Here is a 27,006-nt window from a genome sequence, read left to right on the forward strand (position 1 = left end):
GTGAGAGTTCCTAGTGTACTGAAAAATTGAAGGAAGCATGTGTTCAGCTTCCCAGTATGTGCTCCCAAAGATCAAGGCCCTGGGATGTGAATAAGAACTCACAATATTATCCCTATAATATGGAAGACAATATGAAGGAAGTAATGTTAAACCTGTGCAATGCATTAGCTGAAATATTACTTACAGTATTGGGTATCCCATTATAGGAAGGATGTGTAAGAAGCAGTGCAGGTACTCAGAAGAATGTCATCAATGTGGAGGAGATTCTGGAGGATGTGTGACTGCAGGAGTAGATGGTCAGTGGTCTTGTGCCTGAAAAAAACAGATGACAATCTGTACTTCATTGACACAGGAGTCAAAAACAAAGATTTGTGCCATAATTCAGGAAAATTGAAGGCTCTGCGAATTGACCTAATTCTACGATCAGAACAGTTGCAGAGCAGCTTCATTACGATGCTGCTACAGATAATGGATTTTTATTATAAAGAGAGAAATAGGAAGCTATTTTTCTCTTTCACTGGGGCTGAGCAAGTTAACTGGTGACCTAATAGGGATCTCCAAGATAAGAATGGGTTATTGCATGGTAAATGGTCATTGAATGTTTCCACTGGTTAACATGACTGCAACAAGAGGTCATTGATTTAAAATAATCACTGCTACTTCAGTTCTCTGCCCAAAGACAGGTCCAACCCACAGCTTCACAACCTCCACCCTGGGCAGGGCAAGGGGTCAGGCCCCAAATCCACCCCAGCCAGAACAGAGATCAAACCCCATGCTGTTGGCACCAATCTGTGGCAGTGGCAACATGGACTTTTACATACATGTTGTAGTCCAGGGCTATGAATAGTGATGGTAGAGGCTCCAATTTTCTTTCCATCACCGAGCTAACTTCTCCTGCTCTTACTACCACCTGCCATTGGCATATGTTGGAAGGATTTACAAGTTGATACCCAATGTGCTTGGTTACATTATGAATGCATCTTCCTTGGTCATCAAGGCCTAGAGTAGGGATTTGAACCCAGAGCTCCTGTCTCAGGGGCTGGGACACTACCCACTGTACCACAAGACCACCCAAAGTAATCACTAAAACAATGTAAAGGGAGGTTAGAAAAATATCATTATGTGTGGGATTCAGATTGTGGAATTCTCTGCCACAAACTAGAATGAAACAGTCTATAAATTACTTTAAAAGGCAACGAGACAGTTAATTGAAAAAAAGGAATATTAAAGGCTATTGAGGGCAAGTCAGAGAGTGGGATTAAACTGTAGCTCACATAGAGAAAAGCACCTACATAGAGTTAATCAGTTAAAATGCCCGTGTCTGTTTCGTAGTATTTTATGATTCTATGCTGTTCCTCTTTTAAACATCGTTTATGTCTCTGATGTTAATATAAACCGGGTGAAAGGGTGTGACAGAAATTAAGTGCAATATAAACCATTGAACTAGAGAGCAAAGCAATGCAGGAAGGCACATGTTGAAGAAGTCATAATGGAGTCGAAGAAGTCCGAAGAAGAGTCATATGGACTCGAAACGTTAGCTGTTTCCCTCTCCCAAGATGTTGCCCAGACCTGCTGAGTTCTTCCAGCACTTTCAGTTTTTGCAGAAATTGGAAGTTTTCCACTCCACTGAACAAGAGTTGATGAATCTCAAACCTTAGATCTGGATTCTGAGCCTGAGCAAAATATTCCCTAAATAATTACATGGTACAGAAAGTAATTATTCACTTGCACTTTCATGTGTGTCCATGTAAAAGCATCAAAAGCGTGCCGGTGTAATACTAAACTAGATCAGAAGATGCCGCTCTTCACATACAGTTGAATAACGCGCGAAGGGCAGTGAATTTGAACTAAAGGCGAGGAGCTCTCGAAGTTGTTCAAATGTCACATCCAGTGCATAAAAAGATATTCAATCTATCGTTCAACGTTTAAATTTTGGAATAAAAATATAGAACCTGTAAAGAATAAAAATCCATAACATCAACACATTTAGATATTATGATGTAGTTATTTTAATGTATATACCCTCGGTCTCATTGTACATGGTAGATTGTGGCAGTAATTGAGTTACGGTTGGCGACGGTCGTAGAAATGGATTCCAATTAAAATCGCCTTTAAAAGGTGTATTTTCTTTGAACTCCGCTCGTTATTTAATGAAGAAGTTGCAGTGGCTAGGGATCTGTTCAATTCTTATCAGGTCTGAAAATCATGGAGAATTCCGCTTCCCTTGGGGAAACCGCGAGCAAGGGATCAGCGATGGACTAAACGAACCACAACGCCAGGAAAGTATAAACGCGAAACGTACAGTTTATTAAATAAAGGCTATCACAGAAGGGAAATACACAATTCACCTGCAAATAATTCTCAAAGCGATCCACATCTTATGCCAGGCAGTTTTGTCGATAACTTTCGTTTTGGGTATTCATTTTATATTAAAAAAAAACCAATTCAGAAAATGAGCCTTTTAAACCGTTGTTGAGGAAAGGAGTTGGATTATTTAATGCACTTGATCTTACAAGTGGCCTGATCGATCCCCTGTCCCCACTATTAACTGTCCCAGTCTCCTTTTGATGCTACCCTATATAATAAGCCACAGTTTGCCTTTCGTACCACTTCCCCCCGCCCCGCCCCGGTGGACCTGCTCGCTGTGAACAGACCCGAGCCTCTGGGTCTGATGTGTGTTGATTACATTACACCGGCAAGTAGTAAATTTACTAAATGCCCGGTTCGATGACAGTATTATGGCCCAATATATTACTGTAATATCCATTTGTGTCTTGCTGGTTGAAAAGCGCTCGATTGGTTAGCAGCCACTTGATGTGTAACACTCATGAAGCAGACACGAAAACGAACGTGAACAGCGGCACGAATTAAAAAGTGTGAGTCCGTGGGCAGCCATATTTCACTCCGACAGTTCCGAGGGTATATTTGTTCGCCTTTTTTTAACTTTCCACCTTTTATCCTGACATCATTTCAATGCACCGCACATTTGTTCTTAAGGAGTCCAGGCGGGCGCTCTCCCAGCTGCATCAATCCTACTTACTGCATTTTCTAATCACCCCCTTTGTACTTATTGTGTTGTTTGTTTCTGAGGAATGTCGCTCTTGACCTGTTAGGTGCAACCGCCTTTGTGGTTCAGTGTGTCGCCCTGAAAGGAACGATATTGGCCGACCGCTTTAACAATAGCATGTGCTCACGGGGAGTTCTTGAAAGAAAACTGTTAAACCCCCAAGTCAGCACCGTTTCCACAGACCTCGTTACAATTTTAATTTCCAGAATTATACCCAGCCCGTCTCGTATTTTTTTTTTTCTGTAATAAACGTATAGGTGGCGAATTGGTTAGACAAAGGAGTCAAAGTTCTGCCTATAGACCTATTCTAAAGCACCTCTTACCTGATTAGAATCGATCTGGATATTTCACGTGTCTTACAGTGGAATAACCGCCTTGTGATAATGTTGCTTAGACTCTGCATTGATTTTAAAACGTGCCCCAGTGTGATAAAAATACTGAGCTCGCTTTTTTTTTTGTTAGCTCAAAACTTTACACGTTCAGAAGCTGCTGGTAGGTAAATGCTGAAAACTGGGCAGACAAGAGGGGGGTGGGGGGCCCTCGGTGTACTGCAGATACCAGGACCTCCTCCTCATTATCATCAAATGAAACCCATTACTTATAGAAACAGCAGCTTCCGATATATCAACCACTTGCCCTGACGGATTCTCACATTTCACAATGTAATAATACTCTCGAAGTGGCTTTTCGATCCAACAGCGAGCGCCATTTGGGCGGAAAGGTTTCATGCAAGAGTCTGGAAGAGAACGAGAGGAGGGGAGGTTTCCGCGGACAGAGCGGTCGCATTGCACATTGCAGCCCCGGACCGGACCCCGAATTTCGCGCGGACCCTCAGATGAATGCGGGACAGCGGCACGGGTTATCTGAGGCTGTAGGGAGACGCTGGTCCCGAGCCGGGGTTCAGGGGCTGTTCCTCGTGTATCACTCGCTCCGTCAGGTCATGGGAGGGGTTTAAAAAAAAAACCCCTAAGATTCAAACAGCATGGGGGTGGTGGGGCGATAATGACACCCCCGACACTCACCACCAGGACATGGAAATACATGGTACCTGCTCACTTCGGCAGAAGAGCTGAGGGATAAGTGAAGGAACGTGTGCCATGCCCAAGAAGCAAATATTTTGGAAGCCTCGCATTTGATGAGTGAAACGCAGTAACACAGCGGCATCGAAGAGTCACATCACCCGAGTAGGGGGGTACACCAAGAGGCACTGCTCGCCCAACAGCATCTCCGATCTGTTTGTCCCAAATGTTACACAGCAGATGTCAATCATGTACCAAAAAAACTAAAATCCTAGTGCGAACATTAAACGAGGGGGAGTGATCTTTATGTTTTGGAGTGCAGAATAATGGTTGGAATTGCATCCTTATTCAGAAGTCAGTTGTGAAGTAACGCTATCCCGGGAGTTATTTCTCAACCCAAATTGTTACAAAAAAAAAAGTTATTTTTTTTGGGGGGGGGAAAAAAAGTTTTGCTGGGATAAAGTTTGAGCCAATCAGATTCGCAGTGGGATCGCCCTGCTCCGCGGATGCCTGCCGTTGCTGCAGTTTGAGCGGCGCTCTCTCTCTCTCCAATGTAACCAAGTCAGCCATCCGGGGCGAAGGTGAGTGTGCAAACTCCCATCCAGAGCCATCCAGGCACCGGCTTTAAAACCCTCCCGACCTTGGACACCAGCTCTTCCAGAATGGACATACCGAAGGCTGCAGCCCTTGTGTGGTGTACCCTCTGCTGCTGTTGGGATTTTCTTTCTGTTCTCGAAGCTGCTACGCTGGGGTCTCGGCAGAATTCCTCTCCTCGGGATGGTCCTGGTTCCTCATCATCCCTGGGCAGGAAGCACGAGCGGACCTTCAAGCGCCACCGCGCCGGCACGGTGGTGCCGCATGAGTACATGCTGTCACTTTACAGCAGCCTGTCGGAGAGCGAAAGGAAAGGGCTCAACAGCAGTCTGGTCCGTGCCCGAACCCGTGCCAACATGGTCACCAGCTTCGCGGACCAAGGAACTGGTGGGTAATGAAGGGCATTCCGTTAACTAGCAGAGAACCCGCCGTTTAGCTGGCAATGCGCTTTTAACAGTAGCCGGTAAAGGACTGAGTGGCGCGAAATACAAGTATGTATTGTTTCCATCCCCAGCACTCATTTCAATTCTACTCATTTTTCTCTTACACAAACAATTAGAGGCACGGGTTAATGGCATATCTATAGATTTCGATATAGGAATACAGATAGGGTCAGGGAGATACATGAGCTCATTAACCTGAACTCAGGCAGATATCAGGCTAAATCTACAGCTGGGATAAGTCTAGAGGAGGAGACTTTGATCCAAAGTTACGATAAGAATTCTTAAAAAGTACTCGCCAGAAGCGTTTCTGCAGTTAAATTCATAGAGCGAATGACTGAACCAATCGTTTGTTGTAATGAATGTTTGCCAATATGTATATATATATATATAAATATATGCCAAAAAAACATATATATATATATTTATGGCGCTTGGCAATTTAAATGATCTTGAGTGTGTTCCTTAACTCAAGATTAATTTTATAGATGTATGTTCGCTGACCCACTATTGATGTTCCAGCAAAACTGAGTCGAAAAAGCGACAGCATCTTGTCATTAAGCGTGCCCGAAGCATACAAAGGTAGACTAAAGCTCCACAGATCCGCAGTCAATCGTGTACCCTATTCTGGACAGTGGATCTCAGTTGTATACATTTTAATTTCTGGGTGTATGAGGCCGCTGCGGCGGCCGATCTCACAGTAAGCAATCAGATACATTAGATGTGATCTGCAGATTGTCTGCACTATGTGGGCGACGCATTAAGCAGATACTGGCACGCGTCCTTCAGTGTCGACCACAATATCCTTTGAAAGGTGGAACCCTCTCCAACATTTAATAATAATAAGACAAACACGACACATGTTTCCGGTTTAATGTTCGAAATTACATAAGCCCCACACAATCGCTCAAATCTGCTTAGGTCACTGTTCAAAACCTCTCGACACAAATTCGCCAAAAAAGAAAAAAAAAAACACTTTGGTGGGGGGGAGGGGGCGGCAGCCTTAATTTTGAGAATGATGTGAACGTGTATTGAATGAAACCCATCAAATAATGGACTTTTAAGACAAGGAGAGAGCGTTGAAATCGGGAGGATGTCAACTTGTCAAGATTCTGTTCAAGGGAGACACCGGTTATATCCCGTCTCATTGCGCCCACTTCCCTTGTATTAACCAACAGCAGAACAATGCTAGAAATACACTGTCGGTCCGCCAGGAACTGAAATAAAAGGGCGGTTAACGTTTGGGGTATGGCTCGGACAGCTGTTGTTGGCGCGGTGTGCATCTCCAGCACTTGCAGTTATATTGTCTATCTTTATGCCGGCGAATTAGAGGTTGCCAGGAATAAAGCTGCAGCATTGCCGATTTAAATTAAGTTTAACTGGGTCCCATCTGGGTTTTATTAATCTCTGCTGGAGCATCATTAGAACATGCAGCAATGAAATTGACTAATTTCAGACGGAAATACGATTTTATTGTATTCCTCTGTGGAAGCGTGTTTCCACTACTTAAGGGCTAAATGATGGATCTGTAAGGAAATAAAGCCACTGTGAATGGCCAAGGTAGCGCTGAGATTGAGGTCCCCTACTGTAGCACCATCTTAGATCTCGTTCCGATCAATCTGCTGAAGATCGCCAGTGAAAATGAAACAGGACGCGCGATTACTCCAGATGCCATTTGGAGTTTGTTGACGAGTTCCTGCGCATCCCTTCGAAAGGATAAATAATATTTCAGCTAGAAATACGGCCTTTTATTTTTCAAACAAATAGGTGAGCGATGTGTGGATGCCATTTGAAAGGCAGCCAAAATATATGTTGCATTTTTAACTGTTTCTTAGAAGGTTACACGGCAGTTCTGACGCCCCGAGACAATGTTTGTATTCTGTATAGAAAAGAAGCATAAATAATGGCTGCAGAGAAATGATTTCTGCTTGCCAGGGACTTTGGCTTGTCAGGATTATCCACTCCCTTGCCTTCGAGAGGGGGAAAGCATTACCATATTACCGCCTTCTACACACACACTACTTCACCTCGTGAAATATCGCATTTCAAGAGCTGTAAACAATAACCAACCCCCACACACACACACACACACACACATGTTCTGGGTGAGGTACTCTAATGTTTCAATGCAGCAGTGCCTGGGAATGTGGCACCAAGTAACACGCCAGTGCAATTAAATGAGCCATTGTCAATTAAGTAGGAATGAATCCCAGGTAAATTTAAGGCTGGCCGGCAAGATGCTGTGGTTTATAATTCGCTTGACACTGCAGCTCCGTTAGTACTTGTGCTGAACCGAGCAGCCTAGAGGCTGCTGAAACAGTCGAAGTCAGTCCAAGAAATCAAGAAGGGGATAAAATGCTTGTAAATATGCATTTTAAAAGTCACGTGTCTTGTTCAGACGGGAATCCCTCGACTAACTTTATTTGCGTGAGTTTCTGAAGACTGTTTTGACGACTGGCATTTGGTTTTAACACCACTTTTGTGACGAGGCTTTTTCACCCCGGCTAAGCACCCTTCACAGTGGCTTGTGTCTAACTCCAGTGTCTAACCTCTCAGAAACCTCGCCAGGCAGAAATCCATAAGTCGAGCATGACACCAGTGTTAAAATATTCCTAAATTATTTCAACCATGTCAAATAAAAGTATGATTTGTTTCATTAGAGGGAGGTGTTCTGGCAAAGGTTCGCCCTAAAGTTCAGTAGGTTGGCCACTAAGGCGGCTCATTCGAGCATCTTGACAGCTCAGATGCGAATGGAAGGAGCGGAGAATCTGCTCCCACTCGGACTCTCGGCTGTAAATCACAGTTGTGGCTTCTGCATTGCCTGAATGTATATCCTATACACTCTGTGGAAACTATTAAACGAGAAGCCTCCATAGAACTTCTGGATGGATGTTAGATTTCCAGACATTTGCTGGCGTCCCCTCTCTAATTATTATTACAGGGTGAGCAGCCCAGGCACAAAGGCATCGAACAAAAGCAATTCGCGCCAGATTCCCACCAAGTTTTCTTGTTATTTGTCCTTTTCATTCCATTCCGTCTAGTTAGGGGGTTCAACTTTTGTGCTTCATGCCACCCACTTGATCCACTACTTTGCGAATAAGCCCAGATGCTAAAATTCTCCTACATGGTTCATGCCATTAGTTACCTGCGCTCATCTTGTCGGCCTGTATTTGGGAAAAAAAAACCTAAAAATAAAGGGATAACATCTCTTTGTACAGTACCTTTCGCGACCCCACAATGTCCCGAAAACGCTTCAATAACTAAGTAGTTATTGAAAGTGTCATCACTGTTGTAATGTAGGAATGAATCCAAACAGCGTTTGAATTGATAACGAGTTAATAAATATAGTCTGAGTGACGTAGTTGAAGAGGTAACAGCTGATAAACAATAACCACACACAGGCTCTGAATTACATGTTGTGAGCGAGATACCCCAATGCCTCTGTGAAATGGCAGTAAAAAGGGCTGTTCCCGTAACAAGTGCTGAGCACTTCTCCGGGCAGCTTTGTGTCGCTTACGTTCTCTTGAAGTGACCTGCGATTTTTAAAGCACCGAAGTATTTTCTAAACGAGCTGCATATCTGGGAATTGATGAATACGGACAGTGCTCGTGGGTGAAGGCATTCCAGCCGAAAATGTTAAAAGGAGGTACGACCTTCATTAAGTACCTGTTAGGGCGCACCGTGAGACACAAATCCGGCTTCTCCAGCAACATTCATTGTAGGGCAAGCGGGCATCAGCACTAACATTATCACTAAAAGGGATATAAAGACCGCCTTCTATTCACAAACCGTCTGTTACTCGCGTCACCTGCAAAGCATATTCTATGTTCTGAGAAAATGGTCAGGGACTTACTTGCTCTGACGATAACGCTAAAAACACTGTACGGCTGGTATTGTGCGAAGTGGCTGTATTTCTTCAAACAACGCGCGGACAGTTGACGATTTTTTTTAAACGTGGCCTTGTTTAATATTTGATGACCTCGCTGATAAACGGGATTCACACAAAGGACAATTTGTGCATTCACATTTCAATCATTTTCTGGCAGGAGACAGGCTTGTAAAAAATGTACAATGAATGTGCTATGTGCAATTTTTATATTAGATTACCAGTGACATTAAATAATCGGTTGGGCATTTTATATAGTTCAAACCCGCAGAGAGAGAGAGAAAAGGTGGAGTAAATGGGACTTGGTCCTCACACAGCGCAGCATTGAATCCGGATTAAACCGCGGGTTTAAAGTTTCTGTTGAGTCATACGGACTCGAAACGTTGACTGTGTTCCTCTCCGCAGATGCTGCCAGACCTGCTGAGTTTTTCCAGGTATTTTTATTTTTGTTTTAAACCACGGGTTTCTGTCCATTAGAACAACTTCGGTTTACATGGTTACTCGGTGTAAGGCCCACGGGCACATTAGACAGCCAGTTGGTTGATTATAAAGTTGTAGCGAAAGTAACCCAACCCACTTCACACAAAAGGACGCCACGTCCACATTGTTTCATAAATACAAACTTGAAGTCTTGGATTCGAAGCTCCTGATTCAGATCCTTAACATGTCCCTGTTCAGTGTCATTACTCAGATTTCAGCTGCGGGGGGCTGGGGGTCGGGAATAAGGGGGGAAACCGCTCTCCTGGAGCTGGTTTCCAAGCTATTGCGGGCAAATATATGGTAGCTGCAGACTACCCCTTTAACAACCCAGTTGTCATTCTGATCCAGATTGATGCAACAGAGAGTTGTACGAGTTAGGACTGTTAAATAATCACAAGAATTATATTGGACCTGGGCGTTCTTCAAACAAAATATGCCTTAACTAAAGACCCAGCAAACTCGTGAGTCCAGCGCCATGCCCCTGCATTACACCAATTCAGATTAATTTCCTAGTCAAGTATTGCTGAGATGAATTTACGAGGGGGAAATCCCCGAGGAGACCCGAGCAGGGACCGAACTGTATTTAAGTAACAAGACTATGATGTGAGAAATCGATACGACTGGGGAGCCTGACCCGGTCATTGATTTGTTTAAACGTATTTCTTTTACCCACCCTCCGTAATTTATTATTCAGTTCACACAAAAGCCGAATGACCGGTAGCAGCGGGCAAAAGGTGCGCAGGCAACCTCTTATCTGGTTTGTATCTTAGTCAATTGTCAGAAATAAGTGTGTTCCAAATGCGGTTCACCAGAAGGCAAGAGGCTAACGTGCAATTAGCGTTTCAGCTTTGTGTTCAGCGGCGAGGGATGTCCTGTTCCTCAGCACTGCTTTTCCATCCCTTTTCAACAGGAATCAACGCCCTCCGCGCCCTGGAACGAAACTGTATGAAAGATTTTCCCCTCGCAGCTGGCCATGGCTGCTCAGCGAGGGAGCATGAATGCAAATCAAGGGGCTTCTATCTCAGATTCCAAGGTGCCGGTCTTTTCCCTTGAATAAGTTAAGCGGGGTTTACTAAACGATTCCGCCCCCCCCGCCCCCAGAACCCGGGAACCAAATAAAGCAAACTGGCGGCGGGGAAAGTGTCGCACCGCCTGATGAGTACAGAGCTAAACTTAGGTAAAAGCAAAAATACTGCGGATGCTAGAAATCTGAAATTTTAAAAAAAAAACCCAGAAAATGCTGGAAAAAATTCAGCAGGCCTGACAGCATCTTGTGGAAAGAGTTAACCTTTCGAATCCGTACGACCCTTCTTCAGAGTTAACGTCTGACTTCTCCTACAGACTCGAGACATTTACCTGCTAAGCTCTCTCCACAGATGCTGTCAGACCTGCTGAGGTTTTCCAGCATTTTCTGTTTTTTATTCATGGCTAACCATTCTTGGGCTCCTCGCCTTTTTTCTTTGACATAGCTAAAAAAAATCCATAGCCTCTTATGCTAAACTACCCGCGGACAACCTCGGAAATAAAGTGTCGATTGGTCTCCCAAATACATGCAAACAAGACAGGTGACAGCACTCGATTGTTTGCTTGTGGTGCTCGGTGCGGTAGGACCTTTTGTAAATAGTGTACTATTCAGTGAATACATTAAATTGTACAAATTCATTGAAACCTGTATGTGAGCTGTATTCTAAACAGCAATAGAGCTCATTGTGGTACAGTGGGTTTAGACTGCTATGAAATGGATTTTTTTTTAAAGTTACTAGGCAGTCCAAATGATTATGGTTCCAATCTTAAGAAATTGCAGTGCTTTGTTTACATTCTTGTGATTGTTTCTCTTGTGCCCTTAAATTTTCTTTTGATGGATACCGTTGTGAATAAAGTTTTGATTGCCAAAAAAAATATTTCAATGAAATAGCAGCCAAAGACGTTAAGCGCTGGAAATCTGAAATTTTGAAAAATGCCATCGCTCGGCTTCTGAAAAGAGAGAATACGGCTCATGCTGTTACAGGCTTTGCCGGCATTTTCTGTCTCTGTTGAACTATAATTTCTAGCCTAGTGCAAAGTGAGACTTTAAAAGTGACCAGATAGTCCAATGGAACTCACGGGAATGTTAGAAACATACATCTTTTAATGTTTTTAATACTGTTAAGACTTTGAAACTAGACACTTCTTCCTGCACTTTCTAATGGAGGAGAAAGTGCCACTTCTTCCTGTCCTCTCTAATGTAGGAGAAAGTGTCACTTCTTCCTGTCCTCTCTAATGTAGGAGAAAGTGCCACTTCTTCCTGTCCTCTTTAATGTGGGAGAAAGTGCCACTTCTTCCTGCACTCTCTAATGTAGGAGAAAGTGCCACTTCTTCCTCTACTCTCAATTTTAGGAGAAAGTGCCACTTCTTCCTGTCCTCTTTAATGTAGGAGAAAGTGCCACTTCTTCCTGCACTCTCTAATGTAGGAGAAAGTGCCACTTCTTCCTGTCCTCTTTAATGTAGGAGAAAGTGCCACTTCTTCCTGCACTCTCTAATGTAGGAGAAAGTGTCACTTCTTCCTGTCCTCCCTAATGTAGGAGAAAGTGTCACTTCTTCCTGTCCTCTCTAATGTAGGAGAAAGTGTCAGTTCTTCCTGTCCTCCCTAATGTAGGAGAAAGTGTCACTTCTTCCTGTCCTCTCTAATGTAGGAGAAAGTGCCACTTCTTCCTGCACTCTCTAACGTAGGAGAAAGTGCAGGGAGAAGTGGCACTTTTTCCTACATTGGGGAGTGCAGCAAAAAATGGTACTTTCTGCTACATTAAGGAATGCAGGAAGTGGCACTTTCTATTACAGAGGAGAGTGCAGGAAGAAGTGCAGGAAGAAGTTGCACTATCTTCTGTAATAGAAAGTGCCACTTGCTGCATTCTCTAATGTAGCAGAAAGTACCATTTTTTTGCTGCACTCCCCAGTGTTGGAGAAAGTGCCACTTCTTCCTGTACTCTCTAATGAATGAGAAAGGGCCACTACTTTCTGCACTCTCTAATGTAGGAGAATGTGTAATTTCTTCCTGTACTCTCAATTGTAGCAGAATATGTCATGTCCTCCTGCATTCTTTAATGTAGGAGAAAGTACAACTTCTTCCTCTACTCTCAATTGTAGGAGAAAGTGTCACTTCTCCCTGCACTCTCTAATGTAGGGGAAAGTGCCACTTCTTCTTGTGCTCTCTAATGTACGATAAAGTGCCACTTCTTCCCATGCTCTCTAATGTAGGAGAAAGTGTCCCTTCTTCCAGTGCTCTCTAGTGTTGGAAAAAGTGCCACGTCTTCCTGTACTCTCTAATGTAGGTGGAAGTGCCACTTCATCCTCTGTTCTCTAATGTTTGAGAACGTATCACTTCTTCCAACACAGCTATTTTAGCAGAAAGAGCCACTTTTTTCTGAACTCTCTAATGTAGTAGAAATTGCCACTTCTTCCTGTACTCTCTACTGTAGGAGAAATTGCCACTTCTTCCAGTGCTCGCTAATGTAGGACAAAGTGCCACTTCTTCCTGCACTTACTAATATATAAGAACATGCCACTTCATCCTGTACTCTGACATGTAGGAGAAAGTGCCATTTAATCCTCTACTCTTTAATGTAGGAAAAGTGTCACTTCTTCCTGCACTCTCTAATGTCGGAGATAATGCCATTATAATGTTTGAGTAAGTGCAGCTTCTTCCTGTACTCTCTAATTTTGGAGACAGTGTTACTTCTTCTTGTACTCACTTATGTTGCAGTCTCTAATGCAAGAGAAAGTGCCATTGCTTTCTGCACTCTCTCATGAAGGAGGAAGTGCCACTTCTTCCAGCACTCCCAAATGAGGGAGAAAGTGTCACTAATTTCTGTACCCTCTAATGTAGCAGAAAGTGCCATGTTTTCCTTAACCTTCTAATGTATGGGAAAGAACCCTTTCTCCCTGCACTCTCGAATGTAGGAGAAAGTGCAACATTTCCTTGCACACTGTAATGTAAGAGGAAGTTCCATTTCTTCCTGTTCTCCCTAAGATATCAGAAAGTGCCACTTCTTCCTGCTCTCTAATGTGGGAGAAAGTGTCATTTCTTCCTGTGCTCTCTAATGTAGCAGCAAGTGTGACTTCTTCCTACACTCTAATGTAGGACAAGGTGCCACTTCCTCCTATGCTCTCCAATGTAGGCTAAAGCTCCATTTCTTCTTGCACTCTCTAATTAGGAGAATGTGCCACTTCTTCATGTACTCTTTAATGGATGAGAAAGTACCACTTCTTCCAACACTAGCTATTTTAGCAGAAAGTTCCACTTCTTCCTGCACTCTCTAATTTATGAGAAAGTGCCACTTCTTGCTGTACTCTGTAATGTAGCAAAAAGTGCCACTTCTTCCTATACTCTCTAATATAAGAGAAAGTGCCACTTCCTCCTGTACTGTCTAATATAGATAAGTATAGATGAGAAAGTACCAGTTCTTCCAACACTAGCTATTTTAGCAAAACTTTCCACTTCTTCCTGCACTCTCTAATTTACGAGAAAGTTTCACTTGTTCCTGTACTCTCTAATGTAGGAGAAAGTGCAGCTTCTTCCTTTATTCTGTGATGTAGGAGAAAGGGTGACTTCTTCCTTTATTCTGCGCTGTAGGAGAAAGTGCGACTTCCTCCTTCACTCTCTAATGTAGGTGAAAGTGCCACTTCTTCCTGCACTCTTTAACATAGGACAATGCGCCACTTCTTCCAGTACTTACTAATGTAGGAGAAAGTTCCACTTCTTCCTGTACCCTCCAATGTAGAAGAAAGTATCACTTCTTCCTATACTCTCCAATGTAAGAGAAAGTGCCACTTCCTCCTGTACTCTCTAATATAGATGAGTATATATGAGAAAGTACCAGTTCTTCCAGCACTAGCTATTTTAGCAAAACTTTCCACTTCTTCCTGCACTCTCTAATTTACGAGAAAGTGCCACTTCTTGCTGTACTTTCTAATGTAGGAGAAAGTTCCACTTCTTCCAGTACTCTCTAATGTAGGAGAAAGTGCCATGTCTTCCTGTACTCTCTAATGTAGGTGGGAGTGCCACTTCATCCCCTGTTCTCTAATGAAGGAGAAAGTGCCACTTCTTCCTTTGTACTCTAATGTAGGAAAAAGTGCCATTTCTTCCTGTACTGTCCGATGTAGCAGAAAGTGTCATTTCTTCCTGTACTCTCTAATGTACGAGAAAGTTTCACTTGTTCCTGTACTCTCTAATGTAGGAGAAAGTGCAACTTCTTCCTTTATTCTGCGATGTAGGAGAAAGTGCGACTTCCTCCTGCACTCTCTAATGTAGGTGAAAGTGCCACTTCTTCCTGCACTCTCTAACGTCGGACAATGCACCACTTCTTCCAGTACTCACTAATGTAGGAGAAAGTTCCACTTCTTCATGTACTCTCTAATGTAGGAGAAAGTATCACTTCTTCCTGTAGTCTCTAATGTAGTAAAAAGTTCCACTTCTTCCTGTACTCTCTAATGTAGAAGAAAGTGCCACTTCTTCCTGTACTCTAATGTAGGAGAAAGTGCAACTTCTTCCTGTATTCTGCGATGTAGGAGAAAGTGTGACTTCCTCCTGCACCGTCTAACATTGGACAATGTGCCACTTCTTCCTGTACCCTCCAATGTAGGAGAAAGTTTCACTTCTTCCTGAAATCTTTAATGTAGGAGAAAGTGCCATTCCAAGGTTGGAAAAGTGCCACTTCTTCCTGTACTCTTTATTGTAGGGAAAAGTGCTGTTTCTTCCTGTACTTTCTAATGTAGGAGAAAATGCCACTTCTTCCTGTACTCCCTACCATATGAGAAAGTACCACTTCTTCCAACACAGCTATTTTAGCAGCAAGTGCCACTTTTTCCTACATCCTCTAATGTAGAAAAAAGTGCCAGTTCTTCCTGAACTCTCTAATGTAGGAGAAAGTTTCACTTCTTCCTCCACTCTCTAATGTAGGAGAAAGTGCATCTTCTTCCTGTACTCTCTACTGCGGGAGAAATTGTCACTTCTTCCAGTATTCTCTAATGTAGGAGTAAGTGCCACTTCTACCTGTGCTCTCTGATGTAGGAGAAAGTGCCACTTCTTCCTGCGCTCTCCCATATATGACAACGTGCCACATCATCCTGTACTCTCACATGTAGGAGAAAGTGTCACTACTTTCTGAACTGTCTAATGGAGCAGAAAGTGCCTCTTTCTGTACTCTCTAATGTAGGAGAAAGTGCCACTTCTTCCTGTACTCACTAATGAATGAGAAAGTGCCATGCCCTCCTTCACTCTCTAATGTAGGTGAAAGTGCCACTTATTCCTGCACTCTGGAGTGTATAAGAAAGTGCCATTCCAAGGTAGGAAAAGTGCCACTTCTTCCTGTAATCATTAATGTAGAAAAAAGAGCCACTTCTTCCCGCATTCTCTCATGGAGGAGAAAGTGCTACTTCTTCCTGTACTCACTAATGTAGGGGAAAGTGTCAATACTTCATGTACTCCCTAATGTAGGAAGAAGTGCCACTTCCTCCTGCATTCTCTAATGTAGGAAAAAGGTGCCAATTCTTGCTGTACTCTCTAATGTCACCAAATGTGCCACTTCTTCCTGTGCCCTCTAATATAGGAGGAAGTGTCACTACTTTTTGTACTCTCTAATGCAGCAGAAAGTGCCACTTCTTCCTGCACTCTCTAATTGCGGAGAGGGAGGCACTTCTTCTGGCACCCTCTAATGTAGGAGAAAGTGTAACTTCCTCCTGCACTATATAATGTAGGTGAAAATGCTCTCTAATGGCGGAGAAAGTGCCACTTCATTATTGCTCTCTAATGTTGGAGAATGTGCCACTTCTTCCTGTAGTCTCTAATGTAGGAGAACGTTCCACTTCATCCTGCACTCTCTAATGAATGAGAAACTGCCACTTCTCCCTGTACTATCTAATGTAGGAAAAAGTGGCATTTCTTCCTGCACTCCCTAATGTAGGAGAAAGTGCCACTTTTTCCTGCACTTTCTAATGTACGAGAAACTGCCACTTCTCCCTGTACTCTCTAATGTAGGAGAAAGTGCCACATCTTCCTGTACTCTCTAATGTAGGGGAACATTCCACTTCTTCCTGTGACATAAGTTCAAGGTGAGGGGCAGGAGGTTTAGGGGGCATGTGAGGCAAAACTTTTTTACCCAGAGTGTGGTGATGGCCTGGAATGCACTGCCTGGGAGGATGGTGGAGGTGGGTCGCCTCACATCCTTCAAAAAGCACCTGGAGGAGCACTTGGCACGTCATAATATTCAAGGCTATTGGCCAAGTGCTGGAAAATGGGATTTGGTAGGTAGATCAGGTGTTTCTCACGTGTCGGTGCAGACCCGATGGGCCAAACGGCCTCTTCTGCACTGTGATTTGGTGATTCAGCGATACTCTCTAATATAGGAGAAAGTGCCAGTTCTTCCTTCACTCTCTAATGTAGGTGAAAGTGCCACTTCTTCCTGTACTCTCTAATATAGAAGAAATTGCCACTTCATCCTTTCTTTCTAATGTAGGAGAAAGTGTCACTTCTTCCTGTTCTCGCTAATGTAGGTGAAAGTGCCACTTTATCATTGCTCTCTCATATAGGTGAAAGTGCCACTTCTTTCTGCACTCTCTCGAATGTAGGAGCATGTTCCACTTCTTCCTGTCCTCTCTAATGTAGGACAAAGTGCCACTTCTTCCTGCACTCTCTAATGTAGGAGAAAGTGCCACTTCTTCCTGCACTCTCTAATGTAGGAGAAAGTGCCACTTCTTCCTATACGCTCTAGTATAGTAGAAAGTGCCACTTCTTCATTGCTCTCTAATGTAGGAGAATGTTCCACTTCTTCCTGTCCTCTCTAATGTAGGACAAAGTGCCACTTCTTCCTGCACTCTCTAATGTAGGAGAAAGTGCCACTTCTTCCTGTCCTCTCTAATGTAGGAGAAAGTGCCACTTCTTCCTGTCCTCTCTAATGTAGGAGAAAGTGCCACTTCTTCCTGTCCTCTCTAATGTAGGAGAAAGTGCCACTTCTATGGGCCAAGTGCTAGTAAATAGGATTAGGTAGGTAGGTCAGGTTTTTCTCACATGTCGGTGCAGACTCAATGGGCCAATAGGCCTCTTCTGCACTGTGCTTCTGTGATTCTGTGATACACTCTAATATAGGAGGAAGTGCCACTTCATACTTTCTTTCTAATGTAGGAGAAAGTGTCACTTCTTCCTGCATCTGTAATGTATGAGGAACTGCCACTTCTTGCTGTACTTGCTAATGTAGGGGAAAGTGGCACTTCTTCCTGTATTCTCTAATGTTGGAGACAGTGCCACTTCATCCAGTACTGTCTAATGTAGACGAAAGTGTGACTTCTTCCTGCACTCTCCATTGTAGCTGAAAGTGTCACTTCTTCCTGTACTCTCTAATGTAGGAGAAAGTGCAACTTCTTCCTTTTATTCTGTGATGTACGAGAAAGTGCCTCTTCTTACTTTACTCTCTAATGTAAGTGCAACTTCTTCCTGTATTCTGCGATGCAGGAGAAAGTGCCTCTTCTTACTTTACTCTCTAATGTCAGTGCAACTTCTTCCTGTATTCTGCGATGTCGGAGAAAGTGTAATTTCCTCCTGCACTCTCCATCGTTGGACAATGCACCTCTTCTTCCTGTACCCACTAATGTAGGAGAAAGTGCCACTTCTTCCTGCACTCTCTGTTGTAGGGGAAAGTTTCGCTTTCCCTGAAATTTTTAATGTTGGAGAAAGTGCCATTCCAAGGTAGGAAAAGTGCCACTTCTTCCTGAGCTCTCTAATGTAGGAGAAAGTGCCACTTCCTCCTGTACTCTAATGTCGGAGCAAGTGCCACTTCATCCTGTACTCTGTAATGTAGGAGCGAGTGCCACTTCTTCCTGTAGTCTCTAATGTAGGAGAACATTCCACTTCCGTCTGTACTCTCTAATGAACGAGAAACTGCCACTTCTCCCTGTACTCTCTAATGTAGGAGAAAGTGCCATTTCCTCCTGCACTACCTAATGTAGGAGAAAGTGCCGCTCCCTCCTATACTCTCTAATGTAGGTGAAAGTGCCATTTCTTGCTGCACTCTGTAATGTAGGAGAAAGTGCCACTTCTTCCTGAACTCTCTGATGTTGGAGAAAGTGCCACTCCCTCCTGCACTCTCTAATGGAATAGAAAGTTCCACTTCTTCCTCCACTCTGATGTACGAGAAAGTGCCAATTCTTGCTGTACTCTCTAATGTCGCCGAATATGCCACTTCTTCCTGTGCCCTCTAATATAGGAGGAAGTGTCACTACTTTGTATACTCTCTAATGCAGCAGAAAGTGCCACTTCTTCCTGCACTCTCTAACTGCGGAGAGTGTGCCACTTCTTCCTGCACCCGCTAATGTAGGAGAACGTGTAACTTCCTCCTGCACTATATAACGTAGGTGAAAATGCTCTCCAATGTCGGAGAAAGTGCCACTTCATCATTGCTCTCTAATGTTGGAGAAAGTGCCACTTCTTCCCGTACTCTCTAGTGTAGGTGCAAGTGCCACTTCATCCTGTACTCTCTAATGTAGGATAAAGTGCCACTTCTTCCTGCACTCTAATGTAGGAGAACATTCCATTTCTTCCTGCACTCCCTAATGTAGGAGAATGTGTCACTTCTTCCTGTAGTTTGTAATGTAGGAGAACATTCCACTTCCTCCTGCACTCTCTAATGAATGAGAAACTGCCACTTCTCCCTGTACTCTCTAATATAGGAGAAAGTGGCACTTCTTCCTGAACTCTCTAATGTAGGAGAAAGCAGCACTTTTTCTTGTATTCTCTAATGTTGGAGACAGTGGCACTTCATCCTGTACTCTCTAGTGTAGGAGAAAGTGCAACTTCTTCCTGTAGTCTCTAATGTAGGAGATAGCGGCACTTCTTCCTGTATTCTCTAATTTAGGAGAAAGTGCCACTTCACATCCTGCACTGTCTAATGTAGGCGAAAGTGTGACTTCTTCCTGCACTCTCCATTGTAGCTGAAAGTGTCACTTCTTCCTGTACTCTCTAATGTAGGAGAAAGTGCAACTTCTTCCTTTATTCTGTGATGTAGGAGAAAGGGTGACTTCTCTCTGTATTCTGCGATGCAGGAGAAAGTGCCACTTTTTACTATACTCTCTAATGTAGGTACAACTTCTTCCTGTATTCTGCGATGTAGGAGAAAGTGCGACTTCCTCCTGCACTCTCCAACGTCGGACAATGCACCACTTCTTCCTGTACCCTCTAATGTAGGAGGAAGTGCCACTTCTTCGGGCACTCTCTATTGTAGGAGAAAGTTTCACTTCTTCTTTAATGTAGGAGAAAGTGCCATTCCAAGGTAGGAAAAGTGCCACTTCTTCCTGCACTCTTTATTGTAGGGGAAAGTCCCACTTCTTCCTGCATTCTTTATTGTAGGGGAAAGTGCCACTTCTTCCTGCACTCTCTAATGTAGGAGAAAGTATCACTTCTCCCTGTATTCTGTGATGCAGAAGAAAGTGCCACTTCTTACTGTACTCTCTAATGTAAGTGCAACTTCTTTCTGTATTCTGCGATGTAGGAGAAAGTACGACTTCCTCCTGTACTCTCTAATGTAAGACAATGCGCCACTTCTTCCTGTACCCTCTCATGTAGGAGAAAGTTTCACTTCTTCCTGAAATCTTTAATGTTAGAGAAAGTGCCATTCCAAGGTAGAAAAAGTGCCACTTCTTCCTGCACTCTCTAATATAGTAGAAAGTGTGACTTCTTCCTGAACTCTCTAATGTACGGGCAAGTGCCACTTCTTCCTCTACTCTCAAAAGTAGGATAAAGTGCCACTTCTTCCTGTACTCCCTAACATATGAGAAAGTACCACTTCTTCCAAAACAGCTATTTTAGCAGCAAGTGCCACTTTTCCCTACATTCTCCAATGTAGGAAAAAGTGCCATTTCTTCCTGAGCTCTCTAATGTAGATGAACGTTTTACTTCTTCCTCCACTCTCTCTAATGCAGGAGAAAGTGCATCTTCTTCCTGTGACATATGTTCAAGGTAAGGGGCAGGAGGTTTAGGGGGGATGTGATGCAAAACTTTTTTACCAAAGGGTGGTGACAGCCTGGAATGCACTGCCTGGGAGGGTGGTTAAGGTGGGTTGCCTCACAATCTTTAAAAAATACCTGGATGAGCACTTGGCATGTCATAACATTCAAGGCTATGGGTCAAGTGCTGGAAAATGGGATTAGGTAGGTAGCTCAGGTGTTTCTCGCGTGTTGTTGCAGACTCGATGGGCTGAAGGGCCTCTTCTGCACTGTGATTCTGTGATACTCCCTGATATAGGAGAAAGTGCCACTTCTTCGTGTACTCTCTAATATAGGAGAAAGTGCTACTTCTTCCTGTTCTCTCTAATGTAGGTGAAAGTGCCACTTCTTTCTGCACTAACTAATGTACGAGAAACTGTCACTTCTTCCTGAACTCTAATGCAGGAGAAAGTGTCACTTCCTCCTACACTGTATAATGTAAGTGAAAGTGCTCTCTAATGTTGGAGAAAGTGCCACTTCATCCTTTCTTTCTAATGTAGGAGAAAGTGTCACTTCTTCCTGCATCTTTAATGTACGAGAAACTGCCACTTCTTGCTGTACTCTCTAATGCCAGAGAAAGTGCCACTTCTTCCTGCACCCTCTAATGTAGGTCAAAGTGCCGTTTCTACCTGCACTGTCTAATGTAGGTGAAAGTGTGACTTCTTCCTGCATTCTCCATTGTAGCTGAAAGTGGCACTTCTTCCTGTACTCTCTAATGTTGGAGACAGTGCCACTTCATCCTGCACTGTCTAATATGAAAAAGTGCCACTTCCTCCTGCACTCGCCATTGTAGCTGGAAGTGTCACTAATTCTTGTACTCTCTAATGTAGGAGAAAGTATCACTTCTTCCTGTATCTCTAATGTACGAGAAACTGCCACTTCTTGCTGTACTCTCTAGGAGAAAGTGCCACTTCATCCTGTGCTCTCTAATGTTGGAGACAGTGCCACTTCATCCTATACTCTGTAGTGTAGGAGAAAGTGCCACTTCTTCCTGTAGTCTTACGTGATAGTGACACTTCTTCCTGTATTCTCTAATGTTGGAGACAGTGCCACTTCTTTCTGTACTCTCTAGTACTCTCTAATATCGGAGGAAGTTCCACTTCTTCCTGTACTGTCTAGCATTGGTGATAGTGCCACTTCCTGCACTCTCTAATGTCGGAGAAAGTGCCCCTAGGTGAGAGTGACACTTCTGCTGCCTTTTCTAATCTTAGAACAAGTCACAGATTCCGGCCTACAGTATTTAACATATAAAGTGGACGCTGCTGCGCTTCCATCCCTAACATTAAAAAAAAGCTCATTCGGGCAGCGGAGTCCTCTGCATACATTTAAGTTCCTTTTCCAGCTGACCACAGAGCTATGTGTAGACACACCTGTAGCAGTCTAAAACTCTTTCCACAGCCAGTGCATTGGAACTCTCGCACGGGTGAGTGTGTTTCAGTGTTTTTTCAACCACACGCAGTTTAACTCCAGTCTGCTTTGTTGCGTGTGTAATTGGACTGAGACGGCTCCAACAATATCATTCCATATTCGGAATTTATTATAATGACGAATGCCATTTGGGTTGGGATCCACAACTGAGCATTTACTCAGAAGATATATGTGCTAGGGCTCGGAAAGAACCGCTGGCGACTGCAGCTGAATTTCCACCCTCAACTACAGAGCCGTTGTAGCCAAGCCTAACCTCAGCTGCTGTGAGATTGTAAGGTCACGGCAGAGGACAGTCTGTCTGCTACTCGCGATGAAGCAGATCAAACCAAGTCTTCTGGGTTTTGGACAGTGATCAATTAGTCCCTGCGCTGGAACGGAAAAATATCCTTAACCAGTGATATATATATATATATATAACCTCTGGCAGCAGCTGTTTTCCCGAACCTTATTGAGTCCATTCGAGCCAGTAGTTAACACCCCCACACTCCCCATCCACCAAAGAAATGTTCACGTGGTGATGTTCTAGGAGCGAGTTTATCATTTTGGCTATAGGGCATCACCCGTTTCCCTGGTTCGAAGCTAAGGGATATTTGCACCAAAATGCAGCGATTGTTGTTTCACTTGCACGTGCATCAGCTTTCTGTGTGCCTCTCATTTTACTGTGTTTCGGGAAGATTACACACATTTGCAGACCACGAGGCCCTTCAGCCCTGGGAGTAAAAGCAGATTGGAAAAAAAAAATAAGGTGTAATATCATTACATAGGGCGATAATTAATTACTTTGAAAATTAATGGAAATACTCATTTAAAAATGCTTCCTGTCCAGCCAATATTGTACAATGTGCATTGAAACAATGAATTGATTTAATCAACGGATTAATTGAGTTACTCCTATTTGCTACTTCCTCAAGCAATGCAATGAGACGGCTGTCCAATGACACAGATCCTTCCCTATAAGAAACATAGATCTTAGGCCCAGCAAGAATTTTAGAATATATTTTCTTTAACTGTGTGTGCACCTCATATTTTGCCATCATTTAGAAAATAATACTTAAAGAAACACGCCGCTCGTGAATGTGAGTATTGGCGAGTAGCTGAATTATAGAGATCAAACGGATGCCAGCGAATTCCTTGAGTGAGCTGCTCTTTTAGGGGGTTAAATCGCACCCTTACTATGGGCTTCGTCACTCTTTGTGTTAGGGAGGGGAAATCACGGCGGGACTCCCCCTCTGCATCACTCCAGTGATCCATGCTGGACCTTGTGCCTGTGTGGAAATTGGACAACAGCAGGTCAGGGGAGCTTGGTGATGCCCCCAGTGGCCCAATAGTCTGTCCAAACTCAGCCTTGGCTCATGCATCAATAATAGCCAGTTGTGTGGGGGTTGTGATGAGTGACCCCGGAAATAGTAAATGTCTTCAAAAGAGGGCAAAGTAGAAAATTCGTAAGAAAAATAAATGTATTCGCTAATGCGCTTGAGCAGCAATAAAACTGTTGCCATAATGAAATGTTTAATGCAGAGTGCGCAGGTTTACAACTATGGGCACTCATGATGTCTGTTGGCAAAGCGTTGGTGCACTAGTCATGCTAGGCAGACGTTGCCAGTTTTTAGATATTCATTTTTGGGATGGGGTGATGTTGGCAAGGCTGTGTCTATCGCCTATCCCAAGTTGCTTTGAGAAGATGGTGATGGAGTTTCTCTTTGAACCTGTGCAGTTATGCTGTGCACTCCCAAAAGCTGTGTAAGGGAGTGAATTCCGGGATATTAACGTATCTTTGCTGAAGAAATGGAAAAATATGTCGACGTAGCCTGTGTCTTAAAGGGAGACTTGGAAGTAATGCTGCTCTGTTATTACTGTACTTGTCCTTCTCGATGGCGGAATTGGCAGATGAGGGCGGTGCTGTCAAATGAATGATGCCGTACATCCTGTAGTCCGTACATACGGCAGCCACGGTGCACTGATGATGATGGACGTGAATATTGCGTTCAAGGGTAGGAGTGTCAACCAAGCTCGTTGCTCTGTCCTGGATGGTTTCAAGCTTCTTAAGTGTTGTTTTGGCAGCACAAAGGCAGGCGGCTGATGATTAGGCATAAACCCTCCTGACTCTTGTCTTGTTCTTGTCGCCGCTATGTTAATATTGCTGCTCCATTTTAAGGTTTTGGTGACTCCAAAGAATTTATAGTGGGGAAGTCGTCGATGCCGCTGAAGGTCAGGCCAGGTACTGTCAATCTCTATGGCTCAGCTCCTTGTGTTCTTTATCCTGCTTCTCTGTAACTGCAATTCTCCTCTGGAACAGTTAAACTTTAAATCTTTAAAAATACTGGTCGCAGCGTTTGCATTTTTCGAACGTTTTAACTGAACTCGAGGTGGGTTTACAAAGCAGAGTTGACACCTCGTAAATGGTCTGTAGGATCAGATCAGGCCCGATTGTTGCGCTGTGTGAAGCGGAAACTCCTTTGGAACACAACTACATACATCTTTTGTTTTGCCGCCTGAAATAGAATGAGTGCGAGGGAGGGCGGAGCACAGTTTAAAAATAAAGGGTCTCCCGTTTAAGGCGGAGATGTTTTTTTTTTATATCTGAGAAAGTCGCGAGTCTGTGGAATTGGAATTCTCTTCCCCAGAGAGCAGTGGAGGCAGGGTCACTGAATATGTTTAAGGCTGAGTTAGATAGATTATTGATTAACACGGGAGTCAAAGGATATCGGGAGGTAGGGCAGGAATGTGGAGCTGAGGTCACATTCAGATCGGCCACGATCTTATTGAATGGCAGAGCAGGCTCGAGAGGCCGAATGGCCTACCCCTGCTCCTAATTCATTTGTTCCTGTGTCTAATAATGTGAAGGTACAAACTGTTGAATATTTCAGACAGATGCCAAGAGTAGCAACCGCACCAAACTCATCGGAAGGCCATAATTCTTCTTTAGGTTCGTGATTTGGCGGCGCCTTGAACTTAAATGTCTAGTAAATTATTCAAAATTAACATACAGCAGGTAGGTTAACATTTGATTAACGGTGTGGAGCAGATCCCAAACGAAAATAAAATTATAAAAAAAGATGTGCACCAGGATGACAATAAACAGCGAGCAATTTTTAAAAAATAAATCATAGTTTCCACACCACCATGACAAGTGTGTAGGATTATCATGGACTTGCACGTCCATCGTGTCACCAGGATCGACTTTATTTTATTATTTGCTGGATTTCCAGCATCCGCAGTAGTTTTTTTTTGTTTTTATCGACTTTATTTTAGTTCGGTCTTGATTTTATCATCTCAGTTTGTTGCCCGCACTTTCCTCCCTGCGGCTTTTTTTTCCCACCCATATCGCTTCATGCTGCTCTTTGTTTTTTTTCCAGACGGAACCTCCGTTGGGAAGAAACAGAGGTACCTGTTCGACATCTCCAACCTGCCGAGCACCGGCGAGCTGGTGGGAGGCGAGCTGAGGATTTTCAGCAAGTTCCCGGCGAACCTGCAGGCGGCGCTGTCCCGGGGCGGCAGCCTGTATCGGATTTTGCTGCAGGCCTGCCCGGGGCGGGGAAGTCGCCCGGCGAAGCGGCTGGATTCGCGGACGGTCGACATCCTGGACGCCGGCTCGTCCCGCTGGCAGGTCTTCGACGTGTGGGACTTGCTGAAGAGCCACGTCCCCGCCAGCCCCCTGTGCCTGGAGGTGGAGATTGTTTCTGGGGACTCCCAGGAGGTCCTGGACCCCAGGCTCTGGGGCTTTAACCGCTCTGACCTCCAGCCCCAGGAAAAAGCCCTGCTGGTGGCGTTCAGCAACACGCGGAGGAAGGAGAACCTCTTCCGGGAGATCAGGGACCGGATCAAATCCCTGGGCGGCGGGGCGGGTTCGCCGCCCGCCGGCCGTCACGGGGCCAACGCCACCAGGGGGCGCCGCCGGAGAAGGAGAACGGCCTTTGCCAGCCGGGCCAGCCGGGGAAGCGGGAAAAGGGCCAGGTCGCGATGCAGCCGCAAACCTCTGCACGTCAACTTCAAGGAGCTGGGCTGGGACGACTGGATCATCGCGCCCCTGGATTACGAAGCCTACCACTGCGAAGGGCTCTGCGATTTCCCGCTCAGGTCCCACCTGGAGCCCACCAACCACGCCATCATACAAACCTTGATGAACTCCATGGACCCGGAGGCCACCCCCCCCAGCTGCTGCGTCCCAGCCAAACTCAGCCCCATTAGCATTCTGTACATAGACTCGGGCAACAACGTCGTTTATAAACAGTACGAAGACATGGTGGTGGAATCGTGCGGATGCAGGTAGCACCTTGCGATTGGTCGATCGAGAGGCCAGCGGTTCCCCCCCACCACCTACCCACCCACCCCCCACCGAAGCTGATTTGCCCTGAAGCTGGAGAAACCGCAGCGGGTTGATAAATGCTGATAAAAGCCTCTGGTCCAAGGGAGTGGGAGTTGGAGAGGGGAGCCTGCGTCGATACAGCGAATGATGTCTCAACATTTGGTGATTTGGATTATGGGCCACGCACAGACGACGCCCCCATACATGTTTAATTTGAAATGAGGCGAAGGACTGACCCCAATGTGCCATGTGTTGCTTTGCAGATTTTTTTTTATATACCCCAGGGACGGGCGATGACAAGTTGGGAAGTTCACTTAAACGTAAAAATCCACTCGATCTGCTATTTTCGTAGCGTGACTTAGCGCCCACTATTCAGTCATTATTTGCAATTTGATCGCTGCATTGTCCCAGTGGGGGCATCCCTGTAGCGGCGGAGGAGCGGCCCCGTCTGGTTTGCATCATTATTAACATGTGCTAACAAACGCCAGTCAGCTTGCAAGCGGAAGGCCCGTCCTGCAATCGCTGAAAAGGAAAGCGAAGATAACATATTTACATCTCATAAATTAACCTTTCCAGGACTGAAACACCAATTGCTTTCAATACTACAGCCACCACCATCACACCCTCATCCTCCCCACCCCACCATCCCCAAAAATCGCCCGTTAAAATAGCACAGAACCGTACCCTTCTGTTGAAAGGAAACCAGACCCAGTGATTTATTTTTGTTTTAGGTAGGAAAATTACTCCATTACAATGCTAAATCCGTTATAAACCAGTCC

The 27,006-nt window shown here is 44.4% G+C and overlaps 1 protein-coding gene across 1 annotated transcript; it reads left to right on the forward strand.

The window, feature by feature from the left end:
- Nucleotides 1–4,748: 4,748 nt before the first annotated feature.
- gdf7 (growth differentiation factor 7) lies at nt 4,749–26,191 on the forward strand. Its single transcript, XM_078541271.1, has 2 exons — nt 4,749–5,067; nt 25,278–26,191. Exons 1-2 carry the CDS (start codon nt 4,749–4,751, stop codon nt 26,189–26,191), a joined length of 1,233 nt encoding a protein of 410 aa, XP_078397397.1.
- Nucleotides 26,192–27,006: the final 815 nt, after the last annotated feature.

This window comes from Cetorhinus maximus, chromosome 5 (assembly GCF_964194155.1).
Source record: "Cetorhinus maximus chromosome 5, sCetMax3.hap1.1, whole genome shotgun sequence".
NCBI lineage: Eukaryota > Metazoa > Chordata > Chondrichthyes > Lamniformes > Cetorhinidae > Cetorhinus > Cetorhinus maximus.

Coding starts and splice junctions, on each gene's coding strand:
- gdf7 (XM_078541271.1), top strand. CDS start 4,749: ATGGACATACCGAAGGCTGCAGCCCTTGTGTGGTGTACCCTCTGCTGC. Junction 5,068..25,277: donor CTTCGCGGACCAAGGAACTG/GTGGGTAATGAA, acceptor TTTTTTTTCCAG/ACGGAACCTCCGTTGGGAAG.